Consider the following 14381-nt stretch of genomic DNA (forward strand, 5'->3'; position numbering starts at 1 on the left):
TTAAATTTGGAAAAACGGGGGTGCAATCAGCACAAAAATAAAAGACCATAAATAGTGTAAAATATTATTAAATTAATAATAAATGTGTTAAATAAATGTGAAAAACCATTTAGTTTAAATTCACCGGTATGCTAGCTGAACACCAAAGGACATTCACAAAATCCAAAAATAGTACAGTATAAGAGAAAACAGTACAGCGCAAAACCAAAATTAATTAATAAGTGAAAAACAGTGAAAATCAATAAAGTCCAAAGAGATTGGAAATCCAATCAGGCACTTCCTAGGATTCTTGACTAAGTGAGATTGAGCACACCAAAACTTATAAGTGATCCCTCCACCAGTGAAAGATGGGTACTCTCACCTCAGCAATAGACCACTGTGTTACCAGATGGTCAGAAAAGCAGGTATGTCAACAAAGCAGGCCAAGGAGCAAGATGGTAATTCAATTTCTTATATGTCAGCCATACACATGGATCCGGACATGAAAAAAGAAATCACAAATCTAAGAGCTTCCGCTGGACAAGGATAATTTAATACTGTATAAAATAACACAGGCTACTCGCATTTAGCCAAAAACATCAGGCATTGAAATATAACCAGGGCATCGAATCACACGATCACACGATCGGATTGTTAGGCTCTTCAAACGGCAGCGAGCGACAGAGTTTCAGACTCCTATCCCCGGACGCGTTGCGTTGTTACAAATTCCTCAGCGGGGCGGGGCGGGGTGTGATTCGATGCCCTGGTTATATTTCAATGCCTGATGTTTTTTGGCTAAAAGTGAGTAGCCTGTGTTATATTATACAGTATTAAATTATCCTTGTCCAGCGGAAGCTCTTAGATTTGTGATTTTTTTTCATGTCTTTTTTACGCCACCGCGTTCTGACAAGATCGGTTATTTAACTTATGGTGTGTAGGTGTGACCGTTGTCCTCTGGTTAACCTATGGTGTGTACAGGGCTTTATTGTTCTCTGACATTTTCAACTTATACCAACAATAATTTTAATCAGAGTAGGGGGCTTTCTGCATCGTTTATTGACCCCCCATACAGTATCAGCACTTGGGTGGTTACATTAGAGGGCAATGAATAGTGTGTGGAAGGTTTGGTCAGAGATATTGCAGGCCGAGGAAAGTCTGAGGACTGGAGAGATCCATGATAGACACGCTGTCCTCTCTTATGATGGATGAGGATACATATACGGCAGATCTTACATTACCTCCAGTTAAGTTACATCAGTAAAATGCTGGAGGGAAATCTAAAGACAAATAATAATAATTACCAGGTGAAAATAAGAGGAAACAAGACCAAAAAAGAAGACAAATGCACCACATGCAAATACATTTTAGTTTTTCGGTTTAATACCGCTATACCACTATACTGTAAGAAATCACACACCCCCATGTTACTGTAATGCTTATTTCTATCCGCACTACTCCAATTGAATCTTACTTTAATGCTTCAGTATATTAACACTTTACGCATACAATTTTTCTTTTTCCTCATTGTGTTGAGATGTGGCTTTGAATATTTAAAAAGCTATCCTAAATTAGAACTCAAACTTTACCTTGAATTTGAAGCAACTCTGTTGCTAATTTTAAAAAGAGCCCAATGCAAAGCTAGCAATTACCCTTTCATGTCCCACCCACCCAACCTACAGAAATGCATGCTCACCCTCTACACTCTGTGGTTCCTACATCACTGGTGTCTGGGGTTTAGCGGAAGGAACCAAAGACAACAGAGGGGAATACTGGATATTCGGCAAGTGTAGAATACAGAAGATGTTACAGCAAGTTTATTCCTTTCAAAGTAGCAGGGTTCAGAAACACAAGAAGCGGGACTGGTTGGTATTAAATGCATTCTTTGCAGAGCGCTCTTCTCTTGGCCTTTTAAAGTGGTTGTAAAGACTCAGGGCCAGATTCAGAAAGGAGATACGACGGCGTATCTCCGGATACGCCGTCGTATCTCTGAGTGTGCGTGGTCGTATCTATGCGCCTGATTCAGAGAATCAGTTACGCATAGATTCCCCTAAGATCCGACCGGAGTAAGTGTCTTACACCGTCGTATATTAGGCTGCATATTTACGCTGCCCGCTAGGTGGCGCTTCCGTATAGTTATGCGATGAATATGCTAATTAGGTAGATACGCCGATTCAGAAACGTACGTCCGGCCGGCGCATTTTTTTACGTCGTTTACCTTAGGCTTTTTTCAGCTGAGTTTTAAAAATTTTACGTTGTTTGCGTAAGTCGTTCGCCAATAGGGCTGTACGTAAGTTACGTTCACGTCTAAAGCAATGACGACTTGCGGCGTAATTTCGAGCATGCGCACTGGGATTTTTTCATAATACGTCAAATACGTGGGGTCACAGTGAATTTGAATAAAACTTGCCCACATCATCCTCATTTAAATTAGGCGGGCTCACGCCGACACACATACATTACGCCGCCGTAAATAAGGGCGCAAGTTCTTTCTGCATACGGAACTTGCGCCCTAAGTTACGGCGGCGTACCGTATCTGCGATACGCTACGCCCGCCGATAGATAGACAATTCTATCTGAATCCGGGCCTCAATGTTTTATTTGTCATTCTATGCATTAAAGGAGTTGTAAAGGTACATTTCCCCCCCCTAAATAGCTTCCTTTACCTTAGTGCAGTCCTCCTTCACTTACCTCATCCTTCTATTTTGCTTTTAAATGTCGTTATTTCTTCTGAGAAATCCTCACTTCCTGTTCTTCTGTCTGTAACTACACACAGTAATGCGAGGCTTTCTCCCTGGTGTGGAGAAAGCCTCTTGAGGGGGGAGAGGGCGAGCAGGAGTGTCAGGACACTTTCTACTTTGCAGATAGAGAAAGGAGCTGGGGGTCCCGCAGACTCGATCACCGCAGGGATACCCGCGATCGTCTCACGGTAAGGAAGAACGGGGAGATGCTGATGTAAACAAGCATCTCCCCGCTCTGCCTAGTGACAATGACAGTGATCAACGCTTACTGTAATCGGAAGCGGTGATCACTGTCTTGTCACATGTAGCCCATCCCCCCTACAGTAAGAATCACTCACTAGGGCACACTTAGCCCCTACAGCGCCACCTCGTGGTTGACCCCTTCGCTGCCAGTGTCATTTTCACAGTAATCAGTGCATTTTTATAGCATTAGTGGCTCTAAAAATGACAATGGTCCCAAAAATGTATCAAAAGTGTCCAATGTGTCCGCCGTTATGTCGCAGTCATGATAAAAATCGCTGATCGCCGCTATTACTAGTGAAAAAAAAAATATTAATAAAAATGCCATAAAACTATCCCCTATTTTGTAGACGCTATAACTTTTGCGCAAACCGATCAATAAACGCTTATTGCGATTTGGGTTGGTTGACATGCAATAATTTGACAGATTAAAATATATACATACTGTACATGTGTTGTTTGTTACCTTACCTATATTCCAGTAGCAGGTTCTATGGTGCTGTATATGGATCTGTTCTTATGTGATAATTGCTGTATGTAGAAAAAAAAGTTAGCTTGTCTTGGGATATAATTACAGGAATAGGACTACATAGATCCCCAACTTTCAATATGACTATTCTGTTGCTAAAAAAAAATAAACAAAATATGCACAGGTGACTTTCACCCCCTTCCTGCCCAGGCCATTTTTTAGCTTTCAGCACTGTCACATGTTGAATGACAATTGCGCGGTCATGCTACACTTTACCCGAATATTTTTTTTATAATTTTCTTCACACAAATAGAGCTTTCTTTTGATGGTATTTAATCACTGCTGTTTTTTTATTTATTTTAAAAAGACCATAAATTTTTTAGATTTTTTTTTTACAAATTTTTCTCCTTCACTGATGTGCGCTGATGAGGCGGCACTAATATGCTACACTTATGGGCACTGATAGGTGGCACTGATAAGCGGCACAGGTGAGCACTGATAGGCGGGACGGATAGGCGGTCTTGATGGGCACTGATGGGTGGCACACAGAAGAGGAGGAGCCTATGGCGCCAGTCGAGGACCCCAGAACAGGATGTTTGGGGCTGCTCTATCATTACATATTAACCACTTAAGGACCGCCTCATGTACATATACGTCAGCAGAATGGCACAGGCAGGCACATGTACGTATATATACGTGCCCTGCTTGACGTGGGTCGGGGGTCCGATCGGGACCCCCCCCGTACATGCGGCGGTCCCCGTGGCTTCAGTCGCGATCCGGGACGACGGCGCGGCTATTCTTTTATAGCCGCTCCGTCGCGATCGCTCCCCGGAGCTGAAGAACGGGGAGAGCCGTGTGTAAACACGGCTTCCCCGTGCTTCACTGTGTCGGCGCATCGATCGCGTCATTCCCTTTATAGGGAAGACACGATCGATGACGTCATTCCTACAGCCACACCCCCCTACAGTTGTAAACACACACAAAGTAAACCCTAACTCCTACAGCGCCCCCTGTGGTTAACTCCCAAACTGCAAACTGTCATTTTCACAATAAAGAATGCAATTTAAATGCATTTTTTGCTGTGAAAATGACAATGGTCCCAAAAATGTGTCAAAATTGTCCGAAGTGTCCGCCATAATGTCGCAGTCACGAAAAAAAACGCTGATCGCCGCCATTAGTAGTAAAAAAAATAAATAAATAAATAAAATGCAAAAAAACTATCCCCTATTTTGTAAACACTATAAATTTTGCGCAAACCAACCGATAAACGATTATTGCGATTTTTTTTACCAAAAATATGTAGAAGAATACGTATCGGCCTAAACTGAGGAAAAAAAAATGTTATATATGTTTTTGGGGGATATTTATTATAGAAAAAAGTAAAAAATATAGCATTTTTTTCAAAATTGTCGCTCTATTTTTGTTTATAGCGCAAAAAATAAAAACCGCAGAGGTGATCAAATACCACCAAAAGAAAGCTCTATTTGTGGGGAAAAAAAGACGCCAATTTTGTTTGGGAGCCACGTCGCTCGACCGCGCAATTGTCTGTTAAAGCGACGCAGTCCCGAACTGTAAAAACCCCTTGGGTCTTTAGGCAGCATTTTGGTCCGGGGCTTAAGTGGTTAAACATATTCAATTGTATCTATTTATTTGTATTGATATATGTTCTCTATAGCAGTCCTCGGCTTCTCACATTTTATCTCTAGCAGTCCTCGGCTTCTCACATTTATTTATTTTTTTTTTACAGTAGTTTGCCTATTGCCCTACAAATGGTCAGAATAGAACTACAAGGATCCCTCCTTCTCATGGGATTCACCTCTAAATTCCGGTTCACTGACTTATGAACACAATTTGCTGAACCTTTGGTGAACGAACCCAGGCTGATTCACCCATCACTAGTGATAGCAGCCACAAAACTATTATAGTGCTTATACCCAGCATTTATATTTATAATCAGAATACATATTTATATTTACCGCATAGGTAGAATCTTGTGTTGGATGCACCTATACATGAAAGAAAATGCATATATTACATTATAAAATCTTAGTTATCATAAGAGATCAGTAAACTAATCCAGTGAGATGGAGATCAGACCTCTATTTTAGCGTAATCTGCTGATAGAATATTTTCTCAGGGATATCAATCTAGGCGGACGGGACTGGTATTCCTATAGCAAGCATGCTATGGTGATTTCAGACTGGGCATGCAAGCAGCACAGTGGCTTTGTGGTTAGCACCACTGATTTGCAATACTGAGGTCCTTGGTTTGAATCCTAACTAGGACACCATCTACATAACTTTTGCATGGGTTTCCTTCCGCACTCCAAAGTCCTGTTGGTAGGATAATTGGCCTTAGTATGTGAGAGGGATCTTAGATTATAGGCTCCATGAATGCAGGGACTGATGTGAATGTACAATGCATAAATTGTTGGTGCTAAAATAATAATGTGGTTCAGGCTAGGTTCACACTGCTGCGAATTCAAAATCGCGGTAAAATCGTGATTTTTACCGCGATTTCGCGGCTGCGGTTTTGCCGCGATTTCGGCCGCGATTTAAGAGACATCTGTGCAGGGTTCAATGTAAATCGCGGCCCGAAATCGCAAAAAGTAGTACAGGAACTACTTTTTTAAATCGTGCGGCGTCGCACCGATTAGGACGGTGCCATTGCCGACAATTGCCGGCAAATGCCGCCGATTTGAGATGCGATTTCACATGTGAAATCGCATCTCAAATCGTACCAAATCGTACCCAATGTGAACCTGGGCTCATGAAGGGGCCTAGAAAATCGACTTTCTTCAAACACAAACCTCATGTTAATGGACATTGTCTCTTTTGCACCATATTGGGTGCATGTTCCATCTAATGACCAAAAAAGGGGACATTTCACTATTCACTATGATACAATACATTTTTTTTTATTGTTATCCTATTCAAAGAAAAACTATTTGTGTACCTTTGCTCCTCTTTTTCCCTGAGCTAAAAAATAAATAAAAATAAATCACTGTTTATCATAATCTGAGGGCCAGATTCACGTAGAATCGCGGCGGCGTAACGTATCCTAGATACGTTACACCACCGCAATTTTTCATCGCAAGTGCCTGATTCACCAAGCACTTGCGATGAAAACTACGCCGGCGGCCTCCGGCGCAAGGCGGGCCAATTCAAATGGGCGCGTTCCATTTAAATTAAGCGCGCTCCCGCCCTACTGCGCATGCTCCGTTTCTTAACTCCCGCCGTGCTTTGCGCGCCGTGACGTCATTTTCTTGAACGGCGACGCGCGTAGCGTACTTCCGTATTCCCGGACGGCTTATGCAAACGACGTTAAATTTTGAATTTCGACGCGGGAAAGACGGCCATACTTTAGACAGCAATACACTTGCTGACTAAAGTTAGGGCACCGAAAAAAACGACTAACTTTGCGACGGGAAACTAGACTAGCGGCGACGTAGCGAATGCGAAAAACCGTTGTGGATCCGCCGTAACTCCTAATTTGCATACCCGACGCTGGTTTACGACGCAAACTCCCCCCAGCGGCGGCCGCGGTATTGCATCCTAAGATCCGACAGTGTAAAACAATTACACCTGTCGGATCTTATGGATATCTATGCGTAACTGATTCTATGAATCAGTCGCATAGATAGAAACAGAGATACGACGGCGTATCAGGAGAAACGCCGTCATATCTCATTTGTGAATCTGGCCCTGAGTTCTCTACAATACATTGCACCCAAATATTACAGACCATCTCTTAGGCTCAGCAGGGGGAGCTGAAAGTAAAGTCTCCTGTATAACAGTCTCTACAAATCCTAAAAACAAGTCATCGTGTGATGCACAAGCCTCAAAAAGTAATAAAAAAAAATGTATTTACCGTCCCTGACTGAGCCAAAACCATCTTCATATGTGTCTCACACACGCCACATCCCAGTCACTGCAGCTCACAATGGGAGGGTTTCAGTAACAGAGGAAGTGCTGTCAATCCAGAAAGCAGTGGGCTGCACTAGGTGTGGTCAGGTGCTCAATTATTATCTATAGGCTTGTGAATCAGCAATAACAATTCTGATAACCACACCCCCTGCAACTTTTTATCCAGCTTTTGTACAAGCATATTTAGGAGCAGTGCAGCATTGTTGCCACACCATTACAAGAAGCTGCATTAGGTAACTTTACTGGCAGGATCAACAGATAATTGTGGAAGTTTGCAGGGGGCTAAGGATAACATGTAAGTGCAAATTCTGCAGCGCCTGTGTGCTGTTGAAGATTTTTTTCCCCTCACCCCTGTCTGATAAAAATGTTGTCCCTGTGGCAAAAAGTGATGGGAAATTCCTCTAAAGCCTCGTACACACGACCAGTTTTCCCAACGGAAATTCCCGATTCCCGGCGGTCTTTTTCCCGGCAGTTTCCCTATGGAAAACACTGCGGTGGAACATACACATGGCCGGGATTCTTGGGCAAAGCTCTCACCAACGGGAAAACGTCTACACGGGGAAAGTTACCGAGCATGTTCTCAGTTTTCCCCCCTGGATTCCCAGGGGACTTTTTACCGCTGGGAAGCCGGATTGTTACAGAACCTGGACAGAGGCCGCTCTCTAATTAGGCAAATTAGGCAGTCGCCTAAGGCCTCGCACTCACAGGGGCCTTGCAGCCGCCTAATTTGCCTGTGATCAATACTAATGTCAGCGCCATCATATCTCTCTATTACCCCTCTCTCTTTCTCACCTCCCCCTCTTTCATTGGCTGAATATGTCTGATGGGTGAGGAGGATGCCATGGAATTGGTGCCGATCACCTGTGTGCCAGAGCCATGTATTTTCTGCAGCCATTTTTCTTGCTTGAGTTATTTTTTACATTATGGGCATGAGTGGGGCCTCATTTCTAAGTTTTGCCTAAGGCCTCACAAAGCCTAGAGCCGCCTCTAAACCTGGATATCGGTAAAAAGAAACTAAAAAGGTCCTAACCTTTTCTTGCTCTATCTCAAACTAAAGGTAATGAAAAAAAAAAAAGAACAGTTGGCATAGCAGCTTGGCAATATGTTCGATCAAATCAATTCTACAAGGAGTATATTTTTCAATTAAATAAAAGATAATAATAAAAAGTAGACATGTGCAAAAGGAAACAATTCGTTTTGTTTTGTTTCGTTTTAATTCATTATTTAATTAATTTTGTTAAGTTAGATTCGTTAAATTTGTTAAATTCGTTTTCGGAATTTGATCGTTTTCGCCCAAATTCAAAAAAACCTGGTCAAATTCGATCGTTTTCGACCGAATTAGAAAAACCTGGCCGAATTAGATCGTTTTCGACCAAATTCGAAAAAACCCGGTCGAATTCGATCGTTTTCGACCGAATTAGAAAAACCTGGTCGAATTCGAAAACATTTCTACCGGATTCGATAATATTTCTACCGGATTCGAATTCGATCATATTTTGATCGGATTTGAAAATATTTCAACAGAATTCAATAATATTTCATCCGCTATTGTTAATATTTGGAGAACGAAGATTCTCCGTCCAAGGACCACGGCTCTGGAATGCTCTACCCACGACCATCCGCTTGGAAGAAAACCATCGGGCATTCAGGAAAAAGCTAAAGACCCACCTCTTCTGAAAGACCTGTACAACTCTGGATGCCAAGCGCCTTGAGGCGATTAAGTTCGCATTTGCTGCGCTACACAAGTTACTCACTCACTCCCTCACTCATTTCAACCAAATTCGATGATATTTCAACCGGATTGGTAATTATTTCAACCGGATTTGAAAATTATTTCAACCGGATTTGAAAATTATTTCAACCGGATTGGAAATTATTTTAACCGAATTTGAAATTATTTCAACCGAATTTGAAATTATTTCAACCGAATTTGAAATTATTTCAACCGGATTTGAAATTATTTCAACCGTTTTTTAAATTATTTCCACCGGATTGGAAATTATTTCAACCGAATTTGATTGTATGCATTTGTATTTGTATTATTGTATTTGATTAATTCTATTAAATTCTATTCTGTTCTTTACTATTCTTTGATTTTCATTCTATTGTTTTATTATTTTATATTCTATTTTATTGTATTCTTTTTTAGAAATCGATTTATATACTTTAGATTTTGATTCAAATTTGCTTTCAATTTTCATTCGAATTTGTTTTCGATTCAAATTGTTTTTGAATTCGATTCGAATAGAATTTGTTTTCGAATTCGATTCGAATTTGTTTAGAATTCTAATTTCGTTCGCGTTTTTCGAATTTGTTTAAATTCGTTAATTTTGTAATTCGGAAATTCGGATGCATCCGAATTTCCGAATAATGAAAAATGTTTCCGAATTCGAATTCGTAACGAAACGCACATGTCTAATAAAAAGCAACATGATGAACCTTTTGTAATGGCTATATCCTAAATTAAATTTTATGTAAGAATCTTCTATACTTTGTTTACTAGAACTTAATTTGAACTTAATTTGATAAAATGTTAAATATATATCAAGAAGAAGGAATATATTACCCCAGATCTTGGGAAAGCCATTTCATTGTTGTGTTGTTGAGAAACATTTTCATTCTCATATACTGAACCACTTGGTTTACCTGTATGGAAAATACACTATAAATAATGTAAAAGATAAAAAAAAATGCAATAATATAAAATGGAAAAAATACTTCCAGGTAATTCGAATGCCGCGTACACACGACCGTTTTTCGGGTTGTAAAAAATTATGTTTTTTTTTTTTTTAATGTCATTAAAAACGATCGTGTGTGGGCTCCAGAGCATTTTCACGATCTAAAAAATGTCCATTAAAAATTTCGAACATGCTCTAATTTTTTTCGTCGTTTTTCACATTGTCGTTTTTTACGTCGTAAAAAATGATCGTGTGTGGGCTTTAACGACGTGAAAAAAACACGCATGCTCAGAAGCAAGTTATGAGATGGGAGCACTCGTTCTGGTAAAACTAGCGTTCATAATGGAGTAAGCACATTCATCACACTGTAACAGACAGAAAAGCGCGAATCGTCTTTTACAAACACAAAATCAGCTAAAAGCAGCCCAAAGGGTGGCGCCATCCGCATGGAACTTCCCCTTTATAGTGCCGTCGTACGTGTTGTACGTCACCGAGCTTTGCTAGAGCATTTTTTTCCACGATCGTGTGTAGGCAAGGCCGTTTTAATGAACGGGTTGAAAAAAAAGTTGTTTTTTCTAGACCATTAAAAAACGTAATTTTACGGTATGTATCACAACCTGCACATTTATGAGGTTCTGTAATAAGGATAACTATGAGAAAATAAATCTATTGAAATATTTGGAATAGAGCAGCAACACCTGTCTCTTACTCGATGTCCTTAGCATATCTACTGTCCCTACTGGGAGTTATTGCTTCTCTTTCCTTAATATGGTTGGGGGACCTGTATTCTAACTTTTTTGACATATTACCGTATTTATTGGGGTATTGCGTGCTCCGGCGTATGTATGTAAAAATGTTTTTTATTACTTACAGTTTTGGTGTCCTGCGCGGTGTCCATCGGCGGCCTCATCGGGTCCAGCGTCCGTCTGCGGCTTCGGTGGTGTCCTCCCAGCTTCTCCCGCGCTGTCTCCCCGTCGAATTGCCGCTTCCTGCGCTCAGTTTGAATGCCTGCGCCGACATATACCGAGTGCAGTACACTCGGCTACATTCGGCCAGGCTCGGCTTCGCTCGTGCTCACGCTCTGTGACGTTTATGTGTGAGCACGAGTGAAGCCAAGCCTGGCCGAAAGTAGCCGAGTGTACTGCATTCGGTATATGTCGGCGCAGGCATTCAAACTGAGCGTGGGAAGCAAGTATCGGCGTATATCGCGCACCCACGATTTTCCCCTTATTTTAAGGGGAAAAAAGTGCGCAGTATACGCCGATAAATACGGTATATATTACTATAATTACATTATCCAAAGTCACCTGATAATGATAATGTTTTTTTTACCAAGGGGCCTCTGTCTTTTTCTTTATTTTTACATCAATAAAAAATATAGAACAATGAAAACATTTGGAATAGTATTATTAATTAGTAATTTCTACTGGAAGCTCGTGCTTTGTATCAGGATAACGGAAAACCTGACACTTGGGACCAAAGATCCATGGTTGCAAAGTTTAAAATGGAAGTAAACCCTCCATTGCAACTTTCACCTACAGGTAAGCCTAGTTTAAGGCTTACCTGTAGGTGTTTGCAATATCTCCTAAACCTACATGGTTTAGGAGATATTTGCCAAAAAGAATGCATCGCTGTCTACGGAGCATGCACGCCGTAGACAACGGGTCAGGCGCACTGAAAATGCCAGTTTTCTCAATGGAGAATGGCGGCTTTGACGGCTCCCACGCGCATGCGCGGAGTGACGTCGTCGCCGCTCCGGCCAATCACAGCGTCGGTGCAGCGATACCCCGGAAGTAAGCTTCCGAAAGAAATGTCTGCGGCCGGAGGGGGAAACGAGTACTGCTTTGGGGGCTTTGATCTAAGGTAAGTAATGCATAATGAGCTAGTATGCTAGTCATATTAGCTCATTATGCCTTTCTTTTGCAGGTTTATATATATATTTTTTTTTAATTTTGGGGTTTATAACCGCTTTAAAGTGCGTCTAAAGGCAGAAGTTTTTTTTTATCCTAATACACGTAATGCAATAAGATAAAAAACTTTCTGTGTGCAGCAGCCCCCCTCATACTTACCTGATCCCATCTCTCTCCAGCGATATTATACGACTGCCTCGGCCGTCTTGGACTCTCCCTTCTGATTCGCTGGCCATTGGCTCCCACTTCTGTCAATCAAGTCAGTTAGCCAGTTAGCCAGACTGGTGACTGGGAAAAAAAAATTGGAATCAATCTCACCTTCGTTGAGAACCCTTCACTGGCTGCCAGTAAAAGACAGAATTGCATTTAAAGCACTCTGCCTGACACATAAGTGCATCCATGGGAAGGCTCCGCAATATCTTTGCGACAAGATAGAACCTCACAATTCGAATCGCGTTCTGCGATCCACCGACCAAAATCTGGTCAGGGTACCAAAAACCAAATACAAGTCCAAAGGAGAAAGAAGGTTTGCTTTTCAGGGTCCTAGACTATGGAACGCTTTACCAACCAGCATTCGGTTGGAGGAAAACCATCTGACTTTCAGAAGACGGATCAAAACTCTGCTCTTTTGATGTCATGAGACACGAACAACTAGCGCCCAGAAGCGATTAAGTTTGCATGCGCCGCGCTTTATAAGTTTTTCATTCATTCATTCATTCAATAAGGAGAGAGAGGGGGCGGGGCCAAACCGCAGCTCCGTGTCCGAATGGACACAGGGAGTTGCGGCTCGGCTCAGGTGCCCCCATAGCAAGCTGCTTTCTGTGGGGGGCACTCGACAGGACGGAGGGGCCAGGAGAGCCGAAGAGACACCAGAGAAGAGGAGGATCTAGGCTGCTCTATGCCAATCCATTACACATAGTTACATAGTAGGTGAGGTTGAAAAAAGACACGTCCATCAAGTCCAACCTATGGTAAACAGAGCAGGTAAGTATACCTTGTTTGTTATTTTAAAAAAAATAAAAAGACTTTAGTATCACTTTAAGCTGGCCATACCCTGCTTGACTTTCCATGAAAAATCTCCTCAGTACTTTTTTATAATGCCATCAGAGAGTAGTCATTAAAAAGTACTTCAAAATTGAGTTTGCGTTCAACATCAATTTTGGAATTTAACTGACTTTCTTGAATGAAAAAATCACATGTACTGTTGTTAGAAGTTTATTGTTTGGGAAAAATTTACCATCCTGCTTCTTCAAAATTTCTTGTCACTTTGATTGTTAATTTGACATTATCAACTATTAGAATATCAAAGTAACAATATTTTTTCAAGCAAAACTCTACAGGTATATTGCCAACTTTTAAGGTCCTTTGCCATAGGCATTGGTGACCTGACTAGAGATATGGGGGCAGATCCACAGAGAGAGTACGCCGGCGTATCTACTGATACGCCGGCGTACTTTCAAATTTCCCACGTCGTATCTTTGTTTTGAATCCTCAAAACAAGATACGACGGCATCTGGGGTAAATCCGACCGGCGTACCGCTTCGTACGCCTTCGGATCTAAGATGCAATTCTTTGGCGTCCGCTGGGTGGCGTTCCCTTCGTTTTCCGCGTCAAGTATGCAAATTAGCTATTTCCGACGATCCACGAACGTACACGCGGCCGGCGCATTCCTTTACGTCGTCTCTAGTCGGCTTTTTTTTGGCGTATAGTTAAAGCTGCTATTTCGTGGCGTACTCAATGTTAAGTATGGCCGTCGTTCCCGCGTATAATTTGCATTTTTTTTTTTTTTGCGTAAGTCGATCGTGAATCGGGATAGACGTAATTTACGTCCAGGTCAAAATCAATGACGTCCTTGCAACGTCATTTAGCGCAATACACGGCGGGAAATTTAGGGACGGCACATGCGCAGTTCGTTTGGTGCGGGGACGCGCTTCATTTAAATGAAACACGCCCCCCTACTCGCCGATTTGAATTAGGCGCTGTTACGCCGCAAGAGATACACTACAAGATACATTCTTTCTGGATTCAAAGCATCAAAAAGTAAGTTACAGCGGCGTAGCGTATCTCCCATACGCTGCGCCCATGCAATTCTACGTCGATCTGCCCCATGAAGTTGACTGACACACTATGATGAGCTTTTAGCTAACATAGAATCAAGAATACTATAATACATGTGAATTACATACCTTTCTTTTTCTTTAAAACAAAGTACACAATGACTTCAAGGATGAATATCCCAATAACTGTTCCAATAACAATTACAGCAATTTTCCCACCATTAAGTTCATTGCCAGAGGGACACGTAGTCTTACACACTATTGGAGCTGTGGGATAAACAGGAAAGACGAACATTTAAATGAAATGGGTATCTTACCCTGTGTGCTAAATATTCCACTTTGCCTAATTGTTAGTCTTATGCCGCATACACACGATCGGAAATT

The 14381-nt window shown here is 41.6% G+C and overlaps 1 protein-coding gene across 1 annotated transcript in view; it reads right to left on the reverse strand.

Annotated features, from left to right (window-relative positions):
- Positions 1–1012: 1012 nt before the first annotated feature.
- LOC120916463 (carcinoembryonic antigen-related cell adhesion molecule 16-like) overlaps positions 1013–14381 on the reverse strand; it is a 38190-nt gene continuing 24821 nt past the window's right edge. Inside the window, exons 4-8 of the mRNA XM_040327440.1 lie at positions 14127–14264; positions 9919–9998; positions 5403–5432; positions 3429–3488; positions 1013–1256 (exon numbers count right to left, since the gene is read on the reverse strand). Of these exons, the coding sequence (XP_040183374.1) occupies positions 3429–3488; positions 5403–5432; positions 9919–9998; positions 14127–14264 (308 nt within the window). The 3' untranslated portion in view covers positions 1013–1256. The remainder of the gene's footprint in view (positions 1257–3428; positions 3489–5402; positions 5433–9918; positions 9999–14126; positions 14265–14381) is intronic.

Source organism: Rana temporaria, chromosome 10, assembly GCF_905171775.1.
Source record: "Rana temporaria chromosome 10, aRanTem1.1, whole genome shotgun sequence".
NCBI lineage: Eukaryota > Metazoa > Chordata > Amphibia > Anura > Ranidae > Rana > Rana temporaria.